At 34.2% G+C, this 27,708-nt stretch overlaps 1 protein-coding gene across 6 annotated transcripts in view; it reads left to right on the top strand.

Moving 5' to 3' along the window:
- The window catches only part of CSMD3 (CUB and Sushi multiple domains 3), a 1,257,965-nt gene that overhangs the window by 1,150,652 nt on the left and 79,605 nt on the right, over positions 1-27,708 (top strand). For all 6 annotated transcript variants that reach the window (XM_086695899.1, XM_086695901.1, XM_086695900.1 and 3 more), the window contains 7 exons: positions 8,758-8,838; positions 9,787-9,900; positions 14,988-15,176; positions 15,560-15,706; positions 18,441-18,629; positions 23,232-23,417; positions 25,008-25,202. In XM_086695899.1, coding sequence (XP_086552025.1) covers positions 8,758-8,838; positions 9,787-9,900; positions 14,988-15,176; positions 15,560-15,706; positions 18,441-18,629; positions 23,232-23,417; positions 25,008-25,202 — 1,101 coding nt within the window. The remainder of the gene's footprint in view (positions 1-8,757; positions 8,839-9,786; positions 9,901-14,987; positions 15,177-15,559; positions 15,707-18,440; positions 18,630-23,231; positions 23,418-25,007; positions 25,203-27,708) is intronic.

The raw sequence follows: 27,708 nt of genomic DNA on the forward strand, positions 1-27,708 counted from the left end.
AAGGAATGGCAATTTGTCAGTGTTCTGTGTTTTTTATGAAGAAGCCTTTAATAGTTCAGTGGAACCGAAGTAGATAAATGTAGCATTCTTTTCTGGAATTGGGTTGAACATTTCATTATAAAGAAAATAAGAAATTAAAAATAACTGACAAATGTTGCCAGAATTAAACTTTAAAGTGATAGAGAACAAACTGAGGGTTGATAGAGGGAGGAGGGTGAGGGATAGGCTAGATGAGTGATGCATATTAAAGAGAGAACTTGTTATGATGAGCACTGGGTGTTGTGTGTAAGTTGCATGAATCACTAAACTCTACTCCTGAAACCAATATTGCTCTGTATGTTGAGTAACTAATATTTAAATTAAAATAGCTAACTAGCTAACTAAATAAGATTAAAAAACAATAAAGTGACTTCAAGAAGAAAATCTGTTGGACCAGCAACAGGACATCTATACACATCTGAACCAAACATGGCACCATGTAAGCAATAGTCATCCTCCAAAGATACTGACATGTAGAATATGATGCCCCCATGTAATTATTAACTAGTAAGTGGCATCGTAAATCTGAGGGACATGTCAAATGAAATGATTCTTATAAAAAAAGAACACAGATTTAAGTCAGAAGTATATTCTAAATATGTAAATATCTATTATACAGCTTTTTTTCATTAATGGTCATAACTGTAAAGGTGCTTCTAAATAGAACAATCCGCGAAAAGCATGGAGTAAAATATATGTTCTGCCTACAACCGAATGTGTGGCTTTGTTTACCTCATTTCATTTCTCTAGGTCTGTTTTATTCCTTCCACTCCCTAAAAAAGAAAAAAAGTCAGACTAAATATTTGTATCATAACTTCTAGTTCAAACAATCTAGGGTACTACCCCATATAATATTGAGTATTCATCCTAGACCTGTTTATTTTCTTCCAAAATAACCTAAGTAGATACATTACAGAGGATGTAATATTGCTTTAATTCAATTAGTTCTTAGTTAATATTTTTAAAATATGATTTCCAGAGCACTGTACTAGCAGTTTTAAGACCAAGACATATGCAACAACATACATAGCTATCAAATGAGTTACTGAAGCTAAGGACTTTCTGTTACAGTGTAGTGTACATCTGGGTAAAACAAATAAGGAATCTCAGCATTTTCAAATATCCAGTTTAAAGCACAGTAGAACCAAGGTGAATAGTTTGATGTGTCCTGGGAAATCACATGGGTACTAGTCCTTTGAATGACATCGGGGTTGTGAGCAGAGTCATGTCAGATTGAGATTATATGTTTCCGGGGCATAGCCATAATCACAGCTGCCACGCTCACGTTAACCTTTGCCAAACAGGGACTGCATTCTCCCTTTGAAATGGCACAATTCTAAGCACTTTACAATATATTAACTCATCTTAGATTTATGTTTATTTTGCAGCTGAGAAAACGAAAGCCCAGAGTCTGAGCAGTTTACCTAAGGTCATGGAGCTAACAAGTAGCGGAGCTAACAAATAGCAGAGCCAAGATTTGAACACAGTCAGCTTCCAGAATAAAAACTAGGTCAGGCTGCCTTGTGCACAAAAGATTTTACTCATCAACACAAATTGGAGAATATATATCTTTCTTTCCAGTGATGTTTATTGGGTTGATAGAAACATCTTCAGAAAAATCAGAGCTGCACGGTTTAATTCCTCTTCAGTTACATCACACCTTAAACTGTTGCCTTATTACACCCTGCTCCTACCAACCAAGACAATATGCCTAAACTATTCATAATTATTTAAGTAATTGTCAAATCAGAGTGTTTTTCATAAATAAAAAGTGAAACTTGGGAAAAGCGAAAGTATATTTTACCACATGCTCTTATTCATCGGCAAACACCAAATATGTGGAAGGAATTGAACTCCAATTTGATACAAGAGCTTACCCTTATAGAGTACTTACTATGTGCCAGGCACTGCTCCAAGTGCTTTGTGTATATAAACATTTTGATCCTTATAATCACCCTTTGAGTTGGCATAACGTTATTACTATTATCACTGCTATTTACAAGTGAGAAGAAGTGAGGTTGAGATTAAGTAACTTGCCCAATATTTCCCAATTTGTCAGCATTGGAAACAGGATTTACAACCAGAGAGAGTCTGGACTGAGTTCATACTCAATATGGTAAGAATTTATTTCATATATAGCTTTTTCTCATTCATTATTCATTCTTTCATTGTCCTAGCATTCAATCACTCAGCAAACATTTATTGACTACTTCCAGGCCAGGTACTGTGTTATGACCTGAGAAGTTAGCTGCTGATAAGATAATCAAAAGTCCCTGTTCTCACACAGTCTATATTCTAGTGTAAGGAAATGGACAGTAAACAATTCTTAGGGATTGTGAAAATTGCCAGAGGGAAAATAGATGTGAAACAGAGTAACCGCAAGAGGTTAACTCTAGTTAACATGAGTTAATAGGGACAATGTCTTTATTTTAGTCATCTGAGAGCAAAGTTATAAAAAACACAGGAAGATAGGTTTCAAGAAGGCAAGATAGATAAAAATAAAATTATATAGAGCATAGTTTTAGACATGTCATCAAATGTTACCCTGTCAACCACTTGAGAGCAATGTTGATTAGGGAATGGGAGGGACTACAGTAAGGGGTAGATTGTAGATGAGTTTGATTTTTCAAAGTTTCTTATTATGAGAGTGTAGAGATGTGGTTTAATATTTTTTATGAGGTGAGAATGGCATCATAGGTGGGTGATATGGCAAATCAGGAGTACTTGAGTTTTAAGTGGAGGAGAGGAACTCTACATTTGCAGCTAAAATTATAAACCAGTCAATAGGTGGGGCTGAAGTTAATTAAACAAAGTTAGAGGCCCTTGGAGAATATAATCAAGACTTTTAATTTAATGTCAAGCCATTTGAGGACACTTGTGAGTTTTTTTAGATCCAATCAACAATTGTTTATTTAACACCCGCTGCAATATAGACTCTTTAGGAGTCTCTGGGTATCCACCTTTGTCCCCTTCCAATTGCGTTTATTTTTCTTCCTGTAGCCAGTTATTTTTTTAAAGGAGAAATCTGATCACATTACTCCCAGATGTAAAACTCTTCACAGGTTTGTCATTCGCCTCAGATTAAAATAAACAAATCCTGAGTGCAGCCCATAGCCTCCTGTCGGACTTAGCCCCAATTTACCAGTCTTTCTCATCCCTTCTCACTCAGTCCAGGGCTCTCACCCAGCCCCCCACTCCCCACCCCGCCCAGCCTTCCTCTTTGCTGGCATTACGCTTGCTGATTCCTCTGCCTGGGTTATTATTCTATGTGTCATCCCTCTCCCCTACACACACACACACACACACACACACACACACACACCTTGTTTCAGCTAGTTTCCACTCATTAATAAGATAATTTGATTAACATCTTTCTGATAATTAGTGCCTTTAAGCGCACGATTGTGTCTGCATATTTTTCACTACCACATTCCCAGCACATAAGATGTGGTGTCTGATACATACTAGGCCCCCCATAATATGTATTTAATAAACAACAAAATAAAGTGTTAGACACTACAGGAAATGTAAACATGTAGGAAATGGTCCCACACAAGCTAAACATGGAGCAAGCACTAACACATTAATGAGTAAAGGTGGAATAATTTAAGATAGTAGAACCCTTAATGCTAAGTGTTATGGTTCCAATATTCAGGCCTGCAAGGCTGTCAAAAATGACAGTGTATACTAGGGAATTAACATGGTAAATATAAGGGACCTGACAAAGTTCAGATGAAATGTAGCAGACATCTCATATGAGGGATGGGTGAGAATTAAGGTAAGAAAGTTGCTTTATCTAAGATTACAAATTTAATCTGTAGGCCAATGTTTATACATTGACAGTAGGGAAATGGCAGCACCAAAATAATTCTCCAGTCCAAGTTGATTTGTCTGTAAATGCAGGAGAAAATATGGCTTAGTTTTCAAGCACGTGGCTCAAATTCTGGCTCATTGAACTGGGTACATAATTCAACCATTCTGAAATGGAGTGTCTCTCTTAGCAACATGAGCTATTTACACATATCTTGATGTAGTAATTTGGGCATTAAATGAAGTAACTCATGTAAAGTAGCTTGCAGAGTTGTTTGCACACAGTGGACTCCTCAAAAATATAGTCTTACCTCCCTTCCATCGCTTCCTTTGTGTATAGGAAGGATTGCACTAGAGAGACACAGAAGGCAAGAAACATCCTGTAGACAAACTTAATAACTCATGTGCATTTATTTTCTAGGGCTGCTGTAAATAGAGCACCACAAACTGGCTGGATTAAGCAAACAGAATTTTTTCCCCTCACAGTTCTAGAAGCCAGAAGTGTGAAATCAGTGTATCGACAGGGCCATGCTCTCTCCAAAGGCTGTATGTGAGGATCCTTCCTTGACTCATTCTAGCTGCTGGGGGTAGCCAGAAATCTTTGGCACTCCATTCTCTGTCCCTGTCACATGTCTTCCCTGTTCATCCATCTCTGTCTTCTCTCTTTTTATAGGGACAGCATGGTGTTTTAAGGGCCTGCCTTGATTCAATATGACCTCAAATTAATTCATTGTGTCTGCAACAACTCTATTTCCACATAACATTCTAAAGTTCCAAGAACGACATAAATTTTGATGGGCACTCAGTACAATAGGTTTGAAATGACAGGTCTACACTGAGAAGTTCGCAGAAAGAATGTAAAGACACTGGACAAATTGTAGACTTATTTTAGCAAACAAACCAGCAGAAATGGATGAAGATTGAAAACCGAATTGTTGGAAGCTGTTTATGATTTATTTACTTTTTGTAGTACTTGTCTTTAAGAGTCAAAAGAAAAACAGATGAAAAGGAGTTTCCTTCATTATTTCCTTCTCCTTTACATTATAGTCAGAATTACATAGTTCTACCGTGTAAATAGGGCCTGCCTAGATCTCATTTCCTAGCACTGTCACCCACAATTACTTCTATTTTATGCCCACTTGCAAATTTAAAGGACATAATAATCCCAGGGAAGACTGTTCAGAGACTCATTCCTTCCCAGGGAAGCCAGTGTTTCATATGCTATTTAGTAAATATTTGTTGGGTTATATGCATAGTTACAGGAGCATATAATTGTGAAAAAGCAGATAAACAGTCTTCTCTCTCATATTATTTAAAGTCGAAGCAGAGACACGAACAATGAACAAATAGGCTAAGAAATGGACAATTATTAGTAAATGTTGAGACAAGTCATGCTGTGTGTGCAACACCTGTGATTAGAAGATACCAGTAAGGGGTCAGTGTAGGTAGGCAGTGAGGAGCTCAGAAGACATATTTATCCAGGTGATATAAAATTGGGAATTAAGACACAAATCAGACTTGAAGTCACAAGAATCAATGAAATCACTTAGGTGGGGATTGTAGAAAATTTGTTCAAAGGGAACTTTATTCAGAATTCAAATCTATAAAATTGAGGGACATAGAATGGCTTTTATGAAGTAGAGGCAAGAGGACGGGACATTACCCCTCCTCAGACCCTCCATGACCCTAAAGTGATCTCTTGGTTCCCAAGACACATTTTATAAAACTGCAGGTCATGGAAGAGAACAGAGAATAAGAAAGAATTTAGCTCACAACACCCATGTGGTCTTGGGAAATAGTACAAAATCTCAGGGTGCCTGGGTGACTCCGTCAGTTCAGTGTCTGATTCTTGATTTCAGCTCAGGTCATGATCTCACCGTCATGGGATCAAGCCCCATATTGGGCTCTGCATTGGCATGGAGCCTGCTTAGGATTCCCTCACTCTTTTTCCCTCTGCCCTTCTCTGCCCACCACCCCCCTCCCCCCCACCATGCTCTCTCTCCTTCTAAAATAAAACCTAAAAATTTTTTTTAATAGTGCAATATGTCTGAATATCAGATTCTTATTAATAATAATTTATAATCCCTAGTCTTATAAACTCTGCAACTGAGTTATGTAGGTCATTCTAAGCATGTTCTACAGATGACACTAGCCATGGATTCCTCACTGATAAAAAATGTGCTCTTTCTTAAAATAATAAACTAATTTATTCTTAGCATGAAAATCAAAAATAATTTTATGGGCAAACAAAAGTGAAATAATACATGTGTGGGCATCTCTCTACACTTTGCTAACTTCTGAGTTGATCTCTGTTCTACGTCAAGATGAGATAAAATGCCCTGGGTACCTGTGTGGCTCAGTAGGTTAAGTGTCCCACTTTGGCTCAGGTCATGATTTTGCAGTTCATATATCTGAGCCCTGAGTCTGGCTCTGTGCTGACAGCTCAGAGCCTGGGGCCTGCTTCCGATTCTGTGTCTCTCCCTCTCTTTCTGCTCCTCCCTCACTCACGCTCTGCCTGTCTCTCTCTGTCTCAAGAATAAACATTAAAAATAAAATTAAAAAAAAAAAAAGGTGAGATAAAATGCTCTCCTCTGAAGCATAGTCTCCTAAGGATTTCTCCATACTGGGCTCCCTATACCTTTCTATATATCCCCTTTCTCTTACCTCTTTGGCATTTATTACAATTGCCTTTTGCCTTGGTAATTGTATCCCTCTTAAGGTCTACGATCAGGAAAATGATTTAAAAATGCCTAATGTTACTTTAAACTTTCGTCTCAAAAATCCAGGTTACACTTTTCTGTCCTGGGCTTCTTTCCCAGTGAGTCTTTTCTCTAGTTGGTAACCCTTTTGTGTAGAGCAGTGTTTTACTTGCAAATTAACATCTTTGCACAGCAAGTGCTTTTATAAACAGGTTGAAGTACTGGAAGGAAGATGTTTGAAGAGACAGACAAAAATTTACAGCAGGAAATTGAAACGAAAATTTTCCTTGATTCATCCCTCTTCAGCTACATTTCAAAAAACGTTCTTATTTTTTTCTGTCCTTAGAACCCTGGAGGTGTATTAATCGATTGACCTCTTATAAATGGCCTTTTGTTACATCATGATGAATCAGTGCCCAACTTGTTGCTCATGTTTTCTCCTCCATCTGCAACGATCTCATGTCCATGATTACCCTTCAGAACTGGAAAAATCTTACTCGTTCTTTTTTTTTTTTTTAATTTTTTTTTTCAATGTTTATTTATTTTTGGGACAGAGAGAGACAGAGCATGAACGGGGGAGGGGCAGAGAGAGAGGGAGACACAGAATCGGAAACAGGCTCCAGGCTCTGAGCCATCAGCCCAGAGCCTGACGCGGGGCTCGAACTCACGGACCGTGAGATCGTGACCTGGTTGAAGTCGGACGCTTAACCGACTGCGCCACTCAGGCGCCCCAATCTTACTCGTTCTTTAAAACGTTGGGGTGCCTGGGTGGCTCAGTCAGTTAAGCGTTGGACTTTGGCTCAGGTCATGATCTTGCAGTCCATGAGATCGAGCCCCTCGTCAGGCTCTTTGCTGACAGCTCAGAGCCTGGAGCCTACTTCAGATGCTGTGTCTCCCTCTTTCTCTGCCCCTCCCCCATCCTCTCTCTCTCTGTCTCTCTCTCTCAAAAATAAATAAACATTAAAAAATTAAGAAAAACAAACCGTACTTTATCCATCTCCTTTTCTAGGAGTCTTCCTTAACTGGTCCAGTTGATGTTCCCCAGTACTCTCATAATTCTTTCATGATAGTGGCAATACTGAAGGTATGGGCTTTGGGGTTAGGGGACAGAGGCTGGAGTCTTGGATAAACCCTGTACTAGTTGTGTGAGCTCAGACAAGTTACTATGTCTTTTAAACCTCATTCTCATTATCTGATCATTGAGGTACCTAAATAATTTAACTCCTGAGTTTAAGCAATAAAATTAAGCATATGAAACGCACTCGTCAAATGTTATGATAAAGTGTGTTCTTGACTAAACAAGATTATATTACATTATTTATAAATCATAGTGAAAATAAAACTGTGATGTAGATATCAGATGGGGCTAGCAGTCATGATACTTGGATTCTTCAAAAATTTTTATTGTGGTGGCTTTTAAACTATGCCAAATAGGAGTGTTTCTAATCTAAAGGGGACAACCTATTCAAGTGATGTAGATTATTAGAATCATGAAATATAACTAATAGGTATTTCATGAATATACTCATATAACATGGGGAAAGAAGGTTCTGGAGCCAGACTACCCAGGTTCAAATCTCAGTTCTGTTACATTACAGCTGTGTGATTTAGACAAATTCTTTGATTCTCTGTGACAGTTTTTTCTTTTATAAAATGGTGATGATTCTAGACATAGTCATGAATTAAGTAATAATATAAACACATTTTTTGTGAGGACTGAGTTAATGTTAGTAAAATATTTATAATATTTTCCGGAATCGAGTAAGCATTGAGTACTTGCTTGCGATTATAAGTACATGCCAGGCACTTTGCTAGGTGCAGGAGACTGAGATGAACCTTGGCATTGGGCACATAACAATGAAATATTTATAATGATGTATGTGTAATGAATATAAAATTGCTAATTGTGATAATGCCAAGGAGAAAATTAACAGTTGTTGTGAAGCACATAACAAGAAGGAATAGAATGAGGGTAAGAAATAAGGAGTTACAGGTAAGCATTCTTCCCCTGGAAAATATGTTGGCATCTAAGGAATGATTTGTTTTCCCTCAATATTGTATCATCTTTTAAATAAACAAATAATTGAAACTTGATAAATTATACCATTTATTTTTATTCTTACAAATAAAGCTTGCATTATTTTTTTTCACATGTGTGAATATATACAGCCTCTTAGAGAAGGAATAAACACATTGTCTATTTTTATAGCTTATCAACTAAGAGTGTGCCAGCCTCCGCCACCTGTACCCAATGCTGAAATTTTGACAGAAGATGATGAATTTGAAATAGGTAAAGTCTGATAAATTATTTTTTAAAAACATAGTGTTACTAGAAGTATTTTCTTTAAAAGAAATAAACAGAATAGTAGTGACCTCTCTTAGACTGTCTTTCTCTGGATTGATGGGGATTGTTTGGAATTCTTAAAATTGGACAGTAGTGAAAAGACCAAAAGGGAGTATTAGGCAAAAAGCAAGAATTCTGTATCTCTAGGATATGTAATTGGAAAACCAGCATGATCATTTGAACCATACAACCATGTTCTGGTGGTCAATAATTTGCTTCCTTCCAAATTATTATTTTGTTACCTTGCAATACAGTAATGTTCTTTGAATTCAGGCTCAAGCCTGAAACATACAATGAAGAATATATAGGGTGTATTAGAAGATATGCTTTATTTCCATATCTTTAAAGACAAGTGGTGGATTATGCTCAATTTAATAGTAAATAAAGCCCTTTGGAAATTAAATCACAATAATGTCTCACAGTTCAAAAAATGATGTAACAAAAGAAGACATTTTAACATTCCTATAATAAACTCATCATTATCATCATATTGATTTTGGTTGAGAAGTTAAGAAAATATCAATGACTACTGTAAACTTAATATAAAAGCAATAATTCTGAATCATTTTAACTAGCTTAATATATTTTTAATGAATACCTTAACTATACCAACTAGATTGTTTCCTTACTGCTATTGCTTACATCCAACTGGTGCACACCAGTTAAATCTTACTGTAGTTTACCCCTGGCTTCAGTTCTGGTTTGTCAGTGTCCATGAGGTACTTGTAGTTCAATGTTTTGAATATTATCCCTGCTTATAACTAGTAGAATTTTATACCAATTGAAAATAACTGAAGGAAAAAAAATATTCTACTTTTGCAATAGAAACATCTGTTCATTGTTACCATAACCTGTTGCCTATCTGAAGCCTCTGTCTTTTTTTTTTTTTAATAGGTGACATTATTAGGTATCAGTGTCTTCCAGGATTTACTTTGGTTGGTAATGCAATTCTGACATGCAGATTAGGAGAAAGACTTCAAATGGATGGAGCACCTCCAGTTTGTCAAGGTATCAATTCCTATGATTATTTATCTCTAAGCATTTGTTTTATGTTTAATCCAATAATGGAAAAATCGAGAAAAGTCTACTTTATATAAATATGTAACTGACCATAATGTTAAAAGTTATACAGCTTATATGTAGTGTCTTTTATTTCATGATTTCTCAGATTTAACTTTAAAAATTACTTATTCTTCCAAGGTCTATTTTTTTTTCCTTTTAGTTTATCCCAAAGTCAGTTCAATTTATTTAAATTAATTTTACTGTGAGGAGTGGAAATGGAGGTGGAAAATAAGAGAAAAAAACTTAAAGACTCCAATGTTGATTGCCTTTACTTGACATAGTTATGTTCTAACCACTAAATTCATTGAACTTTAATCCAGCATCTGTTACATATAAGGGTTTGAGTAACAAACAAACAAACAAACCAGCTATAAATGGTTCCTGCTGTGAAGGCAACATGGCTTAAGGGATATAACATCCATGTAGGTGGTAGGAATACAGTGTTTAGGAAACAGGTCAAGGGGCGATAGAATCATGTAATGTTTTATTGTTTATGGGGCAGGGAAAGCTTGATGGAATTGTTGCTCCCTGAATCTTCGTTCCAAATGATGGGTGAGACTTAGAATAGAGATAAATAAAAGGTGGTCCAAATGACAGATGAATATGTGGAGACACAGAAGTGGAAAACAGAGGTATAGACTTGAAGGAATCCACTGTGAAATTACAGGGGTAAGACCATGATGGACCTTGAATGGTGTGCGAGAGTTTTGGTGTTCAAAAATAACATATTGTTAATTTGTGTAACCCCGTAGGGCCCAAAACAGAGCCCACCACATAGTAACTAATTATAAATAGTGGTTTATTTGAATGAAATTGAATTGAATTTGACAATCCCTCCACAGATTTTCTTGGATTACTTCCTTCAGTGGAGTTTATTCCTGAGAAATGGAAATCTGTTTCTTGCACAGACCTTTAACTTTATCTATTAAAATGAGCCAAAAACAAAACTTTTATTTTTACGTTTCTTAGTTATAGCATGTTTATTAGTCCAAACATGCTATAAGTAGGAATTAACATTTAATTTTCTACCCCATTGGAGTCCTTGCAATAAAATGGAAGGATTTTCACAAGAAGCTTTGACAATAGCAAAAGGAAAGACATGTTTGGAGGTAAAAACGAACACCAATGTGAGCATTTTCTTTGCTCTTAGTCAATGACTTCAGAGCATCTAGAAGTTGTTTGGGTTTTCTGAAGCCTATCACCTATAATCTTGATATTTAAATGTCATTCATTCAATTTTCTCCTTCACACAAGACTTCCTTTTAGCCACTTAGGATTATTCAAGGTACATATTCAAACATTTAGATGTGAATGTGGAGGATATAATTTTAGCCTTTTGGGAAATTATACATGTGAAAATAACTTGGGCAGACACAAGAAGGTGTGAAAGAGCAATTACATGTCAGGACTTTCTCTTTGACTCCAATATATAAAATTTTTTGTGAGTTCTTAGAGGGCAACACTTAATTATTTTTTTGTATCTGGATCTCAATACGTTTCTGAAAATTAAAATAAAACAATCTAGATACCTTAATTACTTAATAATCCCTCATCACTCAAACTTTCAATCTACAATCAGAAGTTGCTACTGATTAATAATTACATCTCTTCCTAGTCTATGTACTATCAAGAACACAAAAAAAGACTAATTTTTATTTCATAATGGCACTTCAGGTACTAGCTAAACCCTAATAAATCATCTCTCAGAATTAGTTTATGCAGTGTTATTACATTAACTAATTGACCAGGTACTTAAGCCAAAACTCTAACTTTACCTTTTTTTCTTTATTTGACTGAATTCACAGACTTGCCAAAACGGTCATTCTTTTGGAGTCTGTTAGAACGAATATACATTGTTTTTAGTCTATCTTAAATTACTTCACGTTTTCTCACTTTTCCTAAAAGAGGCTGCATCAATTCTGTTATTCTTCCCTTTATCCTTTTTAGTTTTCTTTATCATGCTTAAACTATGGAAAGCAATGCTAAATGTGCTGCTTTTCAAAGATTTTGATATAAATGAAGTATAATGGGCGATTATGTTCGGTGGTTAAAACTGCAGGGTCCATCCAGCTGAACCTGTGACACCTCTGCACTCTAAACTTTCTGGGCATTGGTTCCTTCGTATGTGTAATGGCAGGAGGAATTGTACACGCTTTCTAAAGTTGTTGGGATAAGTGACATAATGCACAACAGGCGCTTAACAGTGTCTTAACATATAGTCACAATCAATACATATTCCTCTTATTCTTGATGGTTGTAGGGCTTCTTGGTATGTGTTGGATAGTATGAAAATAGGTTAATTTGTGTACTTAAAGTAAATTATATTGAATCATATCAGGTTTTCAAAAGTAATCTGGAATATTTATTCAGTTTAGAATATGGGGGCCAACATATTAAATAGGACATGGCACTTGGTTTTTAATAATCATAGCCCAGAAAGGGAGACACCAAAAATTTAAGGAAATAGCCATGAAATTGCTAACTGCAGTAATAAAAGCATACATTGCAGAGACACCAAGAAGGAAATCAGCGATTCTGCTCAGATTGGTAGCAGAGTGGTTCAGGAAGGATTTTACAGAAGATGAGACACTTCATCTGGGTGTTGAAAGGCAGTAACATTTCAAATGCAGCAGAGGAAAAAAGGGCATTTGAAACAGAAGCACGGATGAATGAATGTGCAGAGTTCAAAAAGCTGCACATAGTTTATCTACTATGTTTGGAGCATTTCACTTCAGTGGAGGAGGAGGAGGAAAGAAACTCGGGGAGGTGGGTAAGGACTGAACTTGGAGGACTTTGTGGCAAACTATGAAGTTGCTAAATGGTTTTGGTGAAGAAGTCACATGCTCAGTAAGCCAAACAGATACTTAGTTAAGTATTCCACGGTATTAAATAGCTGAGCACACACTAAATAAACCCTTCCTTAAACTTACTTTAGCTTCCCATATGATTATATACATCTGTCATTTCAATATGCCATAGCTATATACTCACTAATATGTATTCTTCATCTTTGACTCAAATTTTTCATTTCATTTACGATTGTCAAGTTAATGTTTTTGTTTATTTTACACATTTTTCATTTTATGAAAAGCAAAGGTCAGATTTCTTTTAGAGTGCTTATGACCTGCTACCATTTACTTAATTATTTTTGAGAAATCTTAAAGTTATATCCATGAAGCAAACATCTTAGATTGAAGTAAAAGAAGCAGAAGTAAAAGCCAAAAAAAAAAAAAAAAAAGGAAAACAACTCTTACATGTTTTAGCTTTACTATATTCTATGTTTAGTATTTTGTTTTTAGTATATCTAACTATGCTATATTCTTTAGTCAATTTTCAAGTGTCTTAATATTAGTTATGGTTAATTTTATTTTCAAATTATTTCTTTTCAAGTTATCAACTTGATTAAAGAGAAATTATATATTGCCAAAATCTATTATTTTTATATCCTTTTCTATCCCTATACTACATGGAGACTTTATAACTCAAAGTATTTCATTGTCCTTGTATCCAGGAAGTGATGAATATATATCTTTCATCTATTCATGTATATTCCAGCAACTATATTTGGTGTTTCCAAGCCTAGCTCATTTGAGCAAACACTGAAAAACAAGAATACTGCTTAAGGTGCTATTCTAATTATTTTGAGATCCACATTATCAAACTCCAAGATGGAAATTGATTCATAGTAATTGGATTAGGAAATGTCGTGTGAAACATTTCCAACTCACCAAATTCTCAAAAGTGGTCTACTCTGCCCATCATACCAGTTGAATGTCCCCAGTAATAATACCCCAAAACTGGTCTCTCCAAAATTTAAAAACTTTTTAGCAATAGTGCACATGGGACATTTTGCTGTAACCACTCTCACTGTTCTGACAAGTAGAAAGTTCTGTATTTGAACTAAAGTGTTTGGTATATATGAGTTTACTTCTGTACAATGTAAGCTATACTGAGCAGCTCCAATACTCAAACTCTTAAGAAAAAAAAAACAGGGGCGCCTGGGTGGCGCAGTCGGTTAAGCGTCCGACTTCAGCCAGGTCACGATCTCGCGGTCCGTGAGTTCGAGCCCCGCATCAGGCTCTGGGCTGATGGCTCAGAGCCTGGAGCCTGTTTCCGAGTCTGTGTCTCCCTCTCTCTCTGCCCCTCCCCCGTTCATGCTCTGTCTCTCTCTGTCCCAAAAATAAATAAACGTTAAAAAAAAAAAAAAAAAAAAAAAAAAAAAAAAAATTTAAAAAAAGAAAAAAAAACAAAAGGCTGAAATAGCATCACTTGAATGGCAAGAATTTGATCATCTTGCCCACGCTCTCATTCCAAATGCAAATTTAAGTAGATGTTTGTATTTGGCCCAAAACATTATGCTTGATGCCAACAACTAAAGTTTACTATACTTTGGAGGCTGTTACATCATAATTATGTTTATTGTCAACATATAACAAATTTTCTGTATTTTTGAATATACATATATTTGTTGTCTAGCAGTGGTATCATTATGAAATAAGAAGTGTTATACTTTGTCTTACATTTATGGTCTGGAGACAACACGAAGAACTGAAAGATGACTGGTAACCTAAAATTGTGTTAAATCCTCATGGCTTACCCCCATCTCTGAGTTCAGAAGTAGCCTAGCCAGGAATGAATACTCTCAAAAGAGTGCAATTTCTTGTCTGGCCCTACATACCTGAGTGAGTTAAAGTTTGAGGAGAAATGAAAGTGAGTAACAAGGAAGGAAGGAAAAGGACAAGCAAAGACATAAACAAAAGGGGCAGCGGGGAGAGGACACAAGAAGATGAGGAAATGTAGGGAAAGTATATAAAGAAATCAAAGGAGATAAATGTTTTATCTTTTAATTTTTTGGTCATTCCTCCATGTTTTGAACTGCAAGTTTAATACAAATTATCTCTTCAAACACATAATTCAAAGTATTGTCTCCTTTATAATGATTAAACATGAAAGTGGAGTACCCAATGTTTAAAATGCAGTTTAAACTTAGGTCTAACACACTAGCATTAGTTAATGATTTCTTTCTTTGATAGTGCTCTGTCCTGCCAATGAATTACGGCTGGATTCCACTGGAGTCATACTGAGCCCGGGATATCCTGATAGTTACCCAAATCTTCAAATGTGTGCCTGGAGCATTTCAGTAGAAAAAGGATATAATATCAGCATGTTTGTAGAATTCTTCCAGACAGAAAAGGAATTTGATGTTCTTCAGGTGTATGATGGTAATATCATTTATATTTACTGCATATTCATAAATTCATCTCAACTACTCTAATTTTACATGCAGACCTTCAGTATAAACAATTGCTTATATGATTTTGTTTTATCTCCCCCGTTATTCTTAGAAGTATCAATATCAAGTTTATCTAGATACCATGTGAAAAGTGTACTTAAGCTTATTATTTTACAAATTATAGATTCTTTGGCTGTGGAATTAAATGTTTAAAACAAAGATAATATGTTTTAAGGTACTGTTGATGATATAAATTGCTTGTGGAGCAAAATGTCACCATAGTTAATAGTACTCTAAACATATAAAATATTAAAGATAAATTGGAACATAATTTTTCAGGTATGTCTAAATTGTATTATTTTCTTCCCAAAGGACCAAATATTCAAAGTCCAGTGCTTATTTCCCTCAGTGGAGATTATTCATCTCCTTTTAATGTAACAAGCAACGGTCATGAAGTATTTCTTCAATGGTCAGCAGATCATGGCAATAACAAAAAAGGCTTCCGGATAAGATATATAGGTATGTGATACTTACAACTTCAGTACAGATCCCACCGACATCTTCAGTATGGCTGTGGCTAAAGAGCACAGACGCAGATACTATTCAATTAGATACGAATCTAAGTCACAGTCCTGCACTGAGGTTCCTTGAGCAGTTTATGTAGCCTCTCTGTGTCTCAGTTTCCCCATTGTCATGATAATAATCCAATATCTCTCTTGTGATTTTTGAAAAGATTAAAAGCATTTAGGGTATTTATGACATATATGTTAGTTATAAGTTAAAGTCTGGTATCTTCAATACTTTTTTTTCAATACATTTATTTCCCTTGAATTCTTGCAAAATAGCAATACCGTTGCTCAATTGTGTGTATCAGATCTATTGAATGACTCCTTTATATGATAAGGTTAAACAAAAGATAAACATACCATGGTAAAAATCTTTGTTTTTATTATCCATCCATTTATGATACCTGCTAAGTAAGTTAAATATTGAAAGTGAAGTGATCAGCACATCCTTTAAAAACCTTCAGTTTTGAAAAAATAATTGTTTTGTTATTACTGCTTTTCAGTGAGTAATATTTAGAAAGATATGGAATAAAATTCCTTTTTAATAACAAGATGAAATAATTTTTCTATGCCCCTTCCTGTTTATCGGGTCTAATGATTCTGAGCCAAATATTTTCTTATTGAATAAGTATATGTAAATAGTTATTCATTATTCAAAGTTCATATTCCTTTTTTTGTCATCCTAAATCATGTCAGAGGAATGGGTTTGTGCTCAATAACTGAATATTTCAAAACCAATCAGGCATCTCTTTCTGTATCGTGTTCTGATCATGTCTCCCCAAGCCATGGGTCATTGCTAATCAATTCAACAGAAAATTACTTTATAATTATAAACAATTCTGACAAAAATTCTAGGCATAGCCTTCAATAAATGTTGAATTTCAGTTCTAAAAATATACTCTCAAATTTGTTTATTTATATAAATTTGCATCTATATCATATACAAATAAAATTATTTTGTCTATTTACTTTGATTTTAAAACTATAAGATGATAGTTTGATTTTAATTGATTAACATTTGTCTTCTACATATTAGAATTGACTTATCACTGACACCATAATACCAATATGTATGTAAGTTTTATCATACAACATATTTATGTTAAGTTTTAATAATATTATTACATATGCAAAGAAGTGTTTTAAAAAATTTAAGCATGCACAGTCATCATTAAATTTTTTTCATATTTCAATCTATATTTCTATCATATGAACAATATAAATGTCTTTTTATTAAATTTGTGCCCAAAGATGGAATTTAAAAGTCAGCACATTAAATGTATTTTTAATGATCATAGTAACTTAAAGGGAAAACATTCAAATCAATCAATTATAATCATTAGATTGACTATATTATAGATTAAACCCTTATTTATGTTGATATTTCTGAAAAATTTTGATATAAACACATTGAAAGCACCACTTTAACCCCAAGAATAGCTTGACATATTGTAAATTTTTCTTTAGAAATAATAGGTTATGACATATGTATTCCAGGTCCAATCTCTTTCTTACTAGTTTCCCCTAAAGTCTTATTTTTCTCAGATGAATACATTGAAGTTTCAAAGGGTAAATGTATCCTGCCAGGCTGAATAGCCTTAAAAGTACATATATATGAAAAAGATATTTGACATTATCTTTTGACATTTCAGACTTCAAAAGATGAAGAAAGTTTTACTTTATTGACATTTTTATCACCATATGTAAGCACTTTGACAGCATGGAAACTCTTTAATAAACTGGGAGAGAGGATTATGGAGTGTGGGGGGGTCTATTTAGAAATCAACCAAAATGAGGGGTGCCTGGGTGGCGCAGTCGGTTAAGCGTCCGACTTCAGCCAGGTCACGATCTCGCGGTCCGTGGGTTCGAGCCCCGCGTCAGGCTCTGGGCTGATGGCTCGGAGCCTGGAGCCTGTTTCCGATTCTGTGTCTCCCTCTCTCTCTGCCCCTCCCCCGTTCATGCTCTGTCTCTCTCTGTCCCAAAAATAAATAAAAGTTGAAAAAAAAATTAAAAAAAAAAAAAAAAAAGAAATCAACCAAAATGAAATGCTTGACCTAACATGATATAGGTGTCTGGAAATACCTTCAAAGTTACATGTAAATAACATGCCCTAAAATACTACTACCAAGACTGTGGCATTTAGTTTCTTCAAATTTTTAAAATTGTATGTATTTATTTTGATAGAGAGAGCAAGCAGGAGAGGGGCAGAAAGAGAATCCCCAGCAGGCTGTGCAGAGACCAATGTGGGGCTTGAACCCAAGAACCACAAGATCATGACCTGAGCCAAAACCAAGAGTCAGACACTCAACTAACTGAGCCACCCAGGCACCCTACATATGGGTCTTTCAAATGACAAGAAGTACAGTTTCTAAAATTCACTGAAATATTTTTAGGGCTTTTCAACCTGTAGGGTGTTAAGAAAATATGTATATTTCAATTCAGAATGCATCTTCCAAGATGATAAAAAATTAAAAGAAAGCTCAGAGATAGTTTTGTCTCCCAAAAGTTATTTCAACAGACTGTGAAGAAAATAGAAAATTATATTATGTTCATATGAAGTAAAATTCACACAGGTGGCAGTTGCCCTATTTTAAGTACTAGTATTCACTTAGATTTTTTTACCATGCTGTATTGTAAAGAATTTCTGATTCATTAATTATACAGTGATTCCTTTGTCTTTTGAAAAGCTTTCTACTGTAGCACACCAGAATCTCCGCCTCATGGATACATTATCAGTCAGACGGGTGGACAACTTAATAGTGTGGTCCGCTGGGCCTGTGACAGAGGATTTCGACTCGTTGGAAAAAGTAGTGCTGTGTGCAGAAAGTCTTCCTATGGGTATCATGCATGGGATGCACCGGTCCCTGCTTGTCAAGGTGAAGTATATTATCCCCAAATGCATTAAAAGATTAACCTCATTTAACGTTTTCATTTGGGTCATTGGAACTTCCCAAACCATAAATATTCAGAAGCATAGTATAGATGCCCTTCATGAAAGTAAGACTTAAAAATGCAGAATGATAAATTTGAGAAACGTGATACACACTGTTTTATAATTCATTTGTTGTTGTGTGATTTATGCCTTTCCTATAACCACTCATACACCTATACAACTTTATTGATACATCTACCATTCTCGTGACTTTGTTGTCAGAAAATGATCGACCCAGAGCTGGAGACTGCATTAATGTAAAGTCTGCAGAGAGAAAGCAGAGGATAAGAGTGGGCAGGGTCACTGAAGATGCACTCTGAGTATGCAAAAATGTGCTCTCAGAGCAACAAATTTAAAATAGGAAAATGTAGCTGACCACCACGTTATTTTTTTTTTCTTCACTGTTTAGCTAACTTAACAGAGATGTGTCTTTCCCTTTCACTTGCATTTTATTAATAGTTGAGGGGGTGTCTGGGTGGCTCAGTTGGTTAAGCATCCCACCTCAGCTCAGGTCATTATCTCATGGTCCATGGGTTCGAGCCCCGTGTTGGGCTCTGTGCTAACAGCTCAGAGCCTGGAGCCTGCTTCAGGTTCTGTGTGTGTGTGTGTCTCTCTCTGCCCCTCCCCCCACCTGTGCTCTCTCTCTCTCTCTCTCTCTCTCTCTCAAAAATAAGTAAACATTAAAAAAAAGATAAAGAAACAATTGAGTCACTGTCTGAGCATTTTATTCTGACATAGCAACAGAATTTCGAGCTTCTTATTCAACAAATGGCACATTTTTGATCTTTGGACTAGATCTTGTCTCTTAGCTAGTTACAGTCACAAAGACAAATGCAATATCAGTTATACAAGAGTTTCTAATGTCATCGGACTTAGAAAAAGTTTTAATACTTAACATATCACATTATGTTTCAATATGAAATTTAATTTTATATTTGATGTATTCTACCCAGCATATAGAGTCATATTAAACAACTAAAACCCCTTACATTAAAAAATGCAGAACGTTCTAGTTAATAAATAATGGGGCTTATCTATAATCTGCTTATCAGAAGGAATTTATATAAAACAAATAAAATATAAAATATATCAATTAAAATTTAAAATTGAACAACAGCAAGTTAAAATAAGCATAGGTATTGATAGACATCCAAAATGGGTTCTTTTACCTATTAAACTACGATTTTAATTCACGAAGAGATAACTCTCATATACATGCATAAATAAATGAGAAATGAAAAAAACTGTTGTTTCCTTGAGGAAACATTAATCACTTATTAGAAATCTGTGAAGAGTTATTAACTTAGTGGGTAACCCCAACATTGAGAAAGCTGACTTCGTGTTGAATAGATATATTTTGGTAAACTATCAAAACGTCTGCTTTTCTTTGCCTAATGAACAGTGGCAGTATTCACAAATTCTTAGTATTAATTTCCCTAAACTGGTTTGGAAAAGAATTTTTGATCTTATAATTTCAGAATCATGGGAATTTAGAAAAATATATAAACAATAACCTCTAAATCACATATATTTTAAATAAATATTATAATGCTCTGACATTGAACTAGTACATTTCAGTTGTGTAATTATTGCTTATCTATATAAGATATATATAATAATCTTTAAGAAACCTTTAGCAAATATAATTAACTGTTGGTTGAAATAAAAAATGTCCTGGGGCGCCTGGGTGACTCAGTTGGTTAAGCGACCGACTTTGGCTCAGGTCATGATTTCGCAGTTTGTGAGTTCAAGCCCCGTGTCGGGCTCTGTGCTGACAGCTCAGAGCCTAGTGCCTACTTCAGATTCTATGTCTCCCTCTCTCTCCACCCCTCCCCTGCACACGCTCTGTGTCTCTCTGTCTCTCAATAATAAATAAACATAAAAATATTTTTAAAAAAACAAATAAAATGTCCTAAACTTTCTAAAATTTTGAAATTGCTTTCTATAATCAACATTATAATTTCATTGATTTTTTTTGGTATGCAATATGACATTTACATATGGAGTAATTTTTCCCCATTGTTCCTGATTTAAAATTGTTCCACAATTAGAATAGTTAAATCAAAATGCAAATTAAAAAGATATTCAACATAGTAAAATGATAATATATTTATAATTCAAGGAGTCATTTCCAAAATTGATCTTTTATTATCATGAAAACAATTTAAAAAGATTAATTAATAAAAACCTTTGTTGTATGTGACCTATCTGTAGTTGAATAGAACTAATTAAAATGAAATGGTTAAATGTCATTGGGAAGAGCTATTTTTTATGCAAATTTTTGTTTTGTTCCAAATTTGTTTTAAATTCTTCGATCATTTTTATTCTTTTTTCCTTCAGTCTCCTTATGCGTCCTCGTATATATTTACTTGAACTACAATTGCACAATGTGAGCACAGTAAAAGATAGAAAATTTAGTCTGCTATCTCTATTTGGGTTTGGGTAGGTGTTTTATTTATTTGTCTATACATCAAGTGACCCTTCATTGATTTCTTCTCCTTCAAGAATTGAACCAGTCTCATCCCCCTATACAGTTGAGTATAGTACAGTGTTATATAGAAACAGTTTGCATTCTCTGCCTCACTTTCAATTTGTACTTTTTTTGAGTGAAGTGTCTTTGACAACCACTTGGTGATGACGGTTCTTGTGAACTTGATTTGTTGTCTTTTTATTGCTGAGAAGCTAAGTTGTAATCTGCCCACAGGCATAGTTGTTGTGCTATCATTTTAGTGTGTTGTCGTTTTCTTAGTTCTAAAATATAGCCATTTTATACTAACCACATATATGGAACTTATACTATTTAAACTGTATTTCCTTTATATTTTGATCTAAGTTCAACCTACACTACTCCAACAATGTATAGTTTATTTTTTAAAAATCAGTAAATACACAGTCTTTGGTGGGGTTCAGTTGGGAGATCACTTATGACAAATTGAAATTCCCAAAAGTCCTAAGTGGAAATATAAACATTGCTTGAACAGACATCAGGGAACCATTTATGTTTGCAACATGATTTTGAAGACTCTATAATTAGATTGCACGGATAATAACATAATTGTATGAGATTGCTTATATAATTTATTAAGTCAACATCACTGCTTCTCTGTTCATAATTTGCAGGTTATCAGACTACAAAAGATCAAACCATTTACCAGTAGGAAGTCTGCAATTCAATTTTGTGAATTTCATATAGATTTCACTAAGATCTTTTCACTTTATAGTAAAATGTGCATGGGTTAATTAAAAATAAACACCTAAATAGTAGTTTTTCTAAGAGAAATAGAAACAAATTTAGGTTGAAATGAGAGGTAGGTAACTAGAACACAGGTCTGTAAGTATTAAATCAAACTCATAGCTTTCTGTTCTTTTATTTCCTTTAATATGAGAAAAATATAGATATAACTAGAATATTTTATAGGAAACCTGTAAGATTGGGTATTTCAGAACTCAGAAATTTTCCATTTCATAGAGGTAAAACAGTACATATGCCAGATATTACAATATTCCAGTTGGTTCTGGATTGTACCAGTAACCAAATATACTAATTTTTCTGCAGACATATGCATAAATATTTACACATATCTGAATATGATACAAAATTTACAAATAATCTCATTTTAATTAGTGTCTTGCTGCCAAATATATTCATTGAAAGCTTATGTCTTTTGTTTGTTTGTTTACTTTTGAAGACACAAATAACGTCCTTGAAGAGCAAAGATGGCAAACAATTCATCTTAGAGTGTATCTGTATAGTCATTTGAATTTATAAGATGTGAACATTTATAAGATTTGAAAATACATGATATACAATTAACTAAAACAAAAATGTTGACTGCAGTTGTAACATTATAGTAAAACTAATTTCACCTACATCAGATTTATTGCAGATGAAAACCAACACATCTAAGACATTTCAGTGAAATGCAGGATGATTCAAACTAGGTTTAAGACAATATTTCCGGGAACTGTATTTGTTAAACATATCCATACCCATGATATTCTATGGATGGTGCCTAAGCACATAGAGTTTGGACCTAAGACAAAGCAATATCCAGGTTCCAGGTAAAATAAACCTATGCATCTATGCATTGTATTCCTGGCAAAAATCTTGATGAGTATTATTTACCAATACCTTTGTAATCTTTAATAATTATCTCTCAAATGTAATTGACCAAACTTGCTATGTGGTGGCCCAATTATGGACTAGCCCTAGATATACTCTATATTTACCCAATTTTTATTCTTATGTAATCTATAGAATGCTGATAACCATGCACACACTGACAAGAAACCAAGTAAGAAACCAACAAATAAAACATTAATAATGTATGGATTCACCAATCTGAAACACATTCAACAGGAGTTTGAAATAAATTATTCAAAAAGTTATAGTTCAGGAAAGCTTTTTTAGGAGATATTCTGAAATTGTTTCAGAGGAATTAATAAAATCTCAAATAGTTTTACATGCCTTACAATTGAAGAGACTTATCTACTAAATTAAGTATTTTTCTATTTCTGTGATTTTGTATGTATGTATTTGTTCTAGCAATTTCCTGTGGGATTCCTAAAGCTCCAACAAATGGAGGAATACTCACAACAGACTACTTGGTAGGAACGCGTGTTACCTATTTTTGTAATGACGGATATAGATTGTCATCTAAGGAACTTACCACTGCCATATGTCAGTCGGATGGAACTTGGAGCCATCATAACAAGACCCCTCGCTGTGTTGGTATGTGTGTTGAAGAAATGGTATCATTTGTGTTTCTATTCACATCTTGTATGTTTTAAAATTTTATGTATTGTTTGCATTTTTCAAACTAATCCCTGGACTGAAGTGTGATGTCTAAGAGGGAAATAAAAGTTAATTAAGCTGTCTTATACTATGTACAATTGGAAGACTGTATAAGGACTTTCCACTCATTTTTGGAAACTCCTGAATATGTATGGAAAAACTAAAGTGAATTTTATTTTACATAACCAAGTTCCACTTCTTTTATAAAAATCCATCCATTAGTGAACATGTATTTTCTATATGCAAGTCCTTGAAAAAAATGTAAAGTTTTATAATTAATTAAATTATATTCCAATACATTCGGCTCTGATTTTTATAAGGATAAAAGATATTGCTGAAATGATGCATAACTTTCAACTTTTGTCGGTGTTCTTCAGGTTACTTGCATTTAGAATATTCCCATTGCTTTCATTACTACTTTAATAGGTAAGTGAATATTAGGTAATGGTGACAGAAATTAATTCTGATAAAATATTTGTTAGCACAAGAATTGTGAAATGTTATTTTAAGTAAGGTTTTTTATTTGTCTCTATATTTCACTTATTTCTTCTCACTTAATACTAACGTTTCAATTTAGTTGGCATTTCATTTAAAATGAAAGTTGTTCAATTATGTACGGTCTTAACATAGTGTTTAATAATGCTTCTGTTTTACTCGTGTTGAACAGGTTTTGAATAAGCCAAAGTTTGTAACACCTTCTTGCACAAAAACACCATTCTCATAAAACAAATTTCCTCAAAATATAATCCTTCCAAAATGTCTAAATTAGTAATAATGGGTTGTTTCCATATCTTGTCTATTGTGATTAGTGCTGCAATGAACATGAGAGTGCAGATATCTCTTTGAGATCCTGATTTCATTTCCTTTGGATGTATACCCAAGTTGGGATGGATGAATCACATGGTAGTTCTCTTTTTAACTTCTTGAGGAACATCCATACTGGCTCTGCATATATATATTCCATAATGGCTGTGCCAGTTGACATTTCCACCAACTTGTACTAGGGTTCCCTTGTTTCTGCATCCTGTCGTTTATATCTCATAAAAGTTGGGAGAAAAGATTTCCAAAAGAATACTTTTAAATCAGCTTCAAAGAAAAGAGACAATTTTAACAAACCAATATGATTGGAATTACCATTAAAATATATTTCATGTATTTCTATATTAAGGAATAAATTTTGATATGATAATCCAAAAAAAAGAAAGAAAAAAAGAAAAGAAAGAAGAGAGTAGAGGGAGGTAAGGTAGCAATAAGAATTCTGTGTAAATAGAATAATATGTACACAGACTTTGAAGTGTGAAATAGTAGAACATGTTCAAGGAACTTCAAGCAGTACCATAGATCTGGGGGAGTAGAGAAGATTAACATGGAAAATAAATTCTTAAAAATGCTAAAAGACTTGTATGGCACAGTAGTGAATGAATTAAGGCAGTGGTGATGTAGGCAATAGAATAGATTAAGTTACAGTGAAGAAGTACAAGAGACATGACTGACTTATTAACATTTATGTTCTTGGTTTTTGTATAGTTGTTACATGTCCAAGCATCAATTCCTTTACCTTGGAACATGGAAGATGGCGAATTGTGAATGGCTCCCATTATGAATACAAAACTAAGGTAGTTTTCAGCTGTGACCCTGGTTACCATGGACTAGGCCCTGCTTCTATTGAATGCCTTCCTAATGGTACCTGGAGTTGGAGAAATGAAAGACCATATTGCCAAAGTAAGTAGCCAGTCTGCTAAATTTATTTCATAAGCTATTCTTGATTGAATTGCTTGAGCACTTCCTTTTCCAAACACACTTGAACAATAATGGATTGATATTTTTAAAAAGGTCATTTATTCCCATTAAATCTTAAAATTTTGTAACTTTTTTTTGAGTAAATGCTTATGAAAAAAGTATGGGCTTTAGATACAGAAATCCTGTGTTTGAATTCTATCATTTACTACAAACTGATAATGCCTCTTGCATACTGACAACTTGCCAGGCACTGCTTTTAGCTCTTTACATGTATTAATTCATTTATTGCTTAGGTCCTATCCTATGAAATAGTTGTTATTATTACATGTATTTTGTCAAAAGGAAACAGAACCCTGAGTTTAATCATTTTACTACAAATCAGAGCCTGTAAATGGTGGAGAAATGAGATTCAGTCTAAGCACTCTATACCATCTGGCTTTTAATCACTATATTATATGATGTTTATTCTCTGTCATCCTAAATTTCTTAAGCTAGGTAATTACAATAATACCTATCTTTTAGTTATTATAATGATTATGTTATTATAAATGATATTATGTTGAAAATATCAGCTAGAACCTGATTCGCAGCATGACCTCAATAAATATTTATCGAGGTGCCTGGATGGCTCCATCAGTTAAGTGTCATACTCTTGATTTTGGCTCAGGTCAACATATCACAGTTGATGAGTTTGAGCCCTGCATAGGACTCCACAGTGACAGTGCATACCTTACTTGGGATTCTCTCTTTCTACTCTCTCTGCCCCCCACCCCTGCTTGCAATCTCTCTCTCTCTCTAAGTAAATAAATAAATGTTAATAAATAAATAAATAAATAAATATTGATTCAAATTGAGCATATTATCATATTTCCATGCATCTCATAATATAAATGGGCAGTATCTAATATAGATAAGCTAACTGAACGTAGGATATTCAAATGTAATATCTTGAAATTCCTTTGAAATTTCTTCACTACATTTTTTGAGTATTTACTCTGTGCCAGGAAATATGCTACACTGAAAATGTATTCTGTATCCAACACAACTCTAAGGCATTTATGACATAGGCACTCATAATTTATAAATAAACTAATAAGAAATCAGATATCTAAATAGGATTATGATTATGATGATTAAGAAGCTTAACAGAGCAGGCAAAGGTCTATATGTAATAAGTACACAAGTATCTATTATGATTTTAATTATGAATATTCAATTATTCAATATATTTTTTTAATGTTTTATTTGTTTTTGAGAGAGAGAGTGTGAGTAGAGAAGGGGGAGAGAGACAGGGGGACAGAGGGACAGAGGGCTCTGCACTGACAGCAGTGAGCCCGATGCAGGGCTCAAACTCAGAAACTGTGTGATCATAACCCGAGCCAAAGTCAGATGCTCAACCGACTGAACCACCCAAGTGCTCTGCAATCTATTTTTTAATATTCATATAAAGGGTTTGCCTTTTTTATAAGAAAATCATATTTATGGAGTAAAATTTCAAAAAAAAGTTGTCTAAATTATATTTGATATTCTAAAAATATGACATCTATATCTGTAAATTTTTGCCCTGTTCTTTCAGGTTTTCTCCCAGGATCTTTCTTTGCCTCTAGCATCATTGTTTTTTCAGTATTATTTCATTGAAAGGGCACATGGGATAGGGATATTTCAAGGAGTTAGGTAAAAAGTATCTACCAAAAATCAGGCATTCAACAAATGTTCGTCTGGTTCTTTTGTGATGCTTAAGAAGGATTTAAAGATAAACCTTAAACCATAAAATGAGGTCCCTGCCTGCAAGTAAGAGTGGGGGAAAGACAAGGAATCTAAGGATTGCAGTTCACTGAGAAAATTGAAAGAAGAGTAATTTTGCTGAATCTCAATTTATTCACTCTTAAAATAATATAAATATTGGTATTATCAATATTAATAAATATTATACCTACCTCAAAGGGTTGTTGAGGGATTAGTTCAGAACAGTCACTATATGTAAATTTTTATATGCAAAAATTTAAAGTTTGCAAATTTTCTATTTGTCCATCTAATGGCCACCTAAAGCCTAGAGATGAAACTCTGAGTTGGAGCCAGAATAAGACAGGTGGGCTGGTGGTTAAGTATTGGATTCTGGAGTTTGACTGCTGCGATTTAATTTTGATTTTGCTATTTACAAGCTTTGTAACCTTGTTAAAGTTACTAAAGTACTATGTGCTCATATCTTAGTACATACAATTCAGATAATGACCACACCTGCCTCATAGGGTTCTTTTGAGAATTACTTAAGTTAGAGTACTAGTAGTAGTATCTGGTACAAAATAAGCACTCAATAAACATTATCCACTATTGTTTCTTATTCAAGAAAGACATTTCATTTGTAGTGTTTAAATTCAAGGAAGTCCTAAGAGCTGCGTTCCAAATGACCTAGTGAGTTGGTCTCTTTTCAGGTTTTTATTTTTTTTTTTACTTTTTTTTTTTTACGTTTATTTATTTTTGAGACAGA

Source organism: Puma concolor, chromosome F2 (genome assembly GCF_028749965.1).
Source record: "Puma concolor isolate L17-30 chromosome F2, mPumCon1.1.hap2, whole genome shotgun sequence".
NCBI classification, from domain to species: domain Eukaryota; kingdom Metazoa; phylum Chordata; class Mammalia; order Carnivora; family Felidae; genus Puma; species Puma concolor.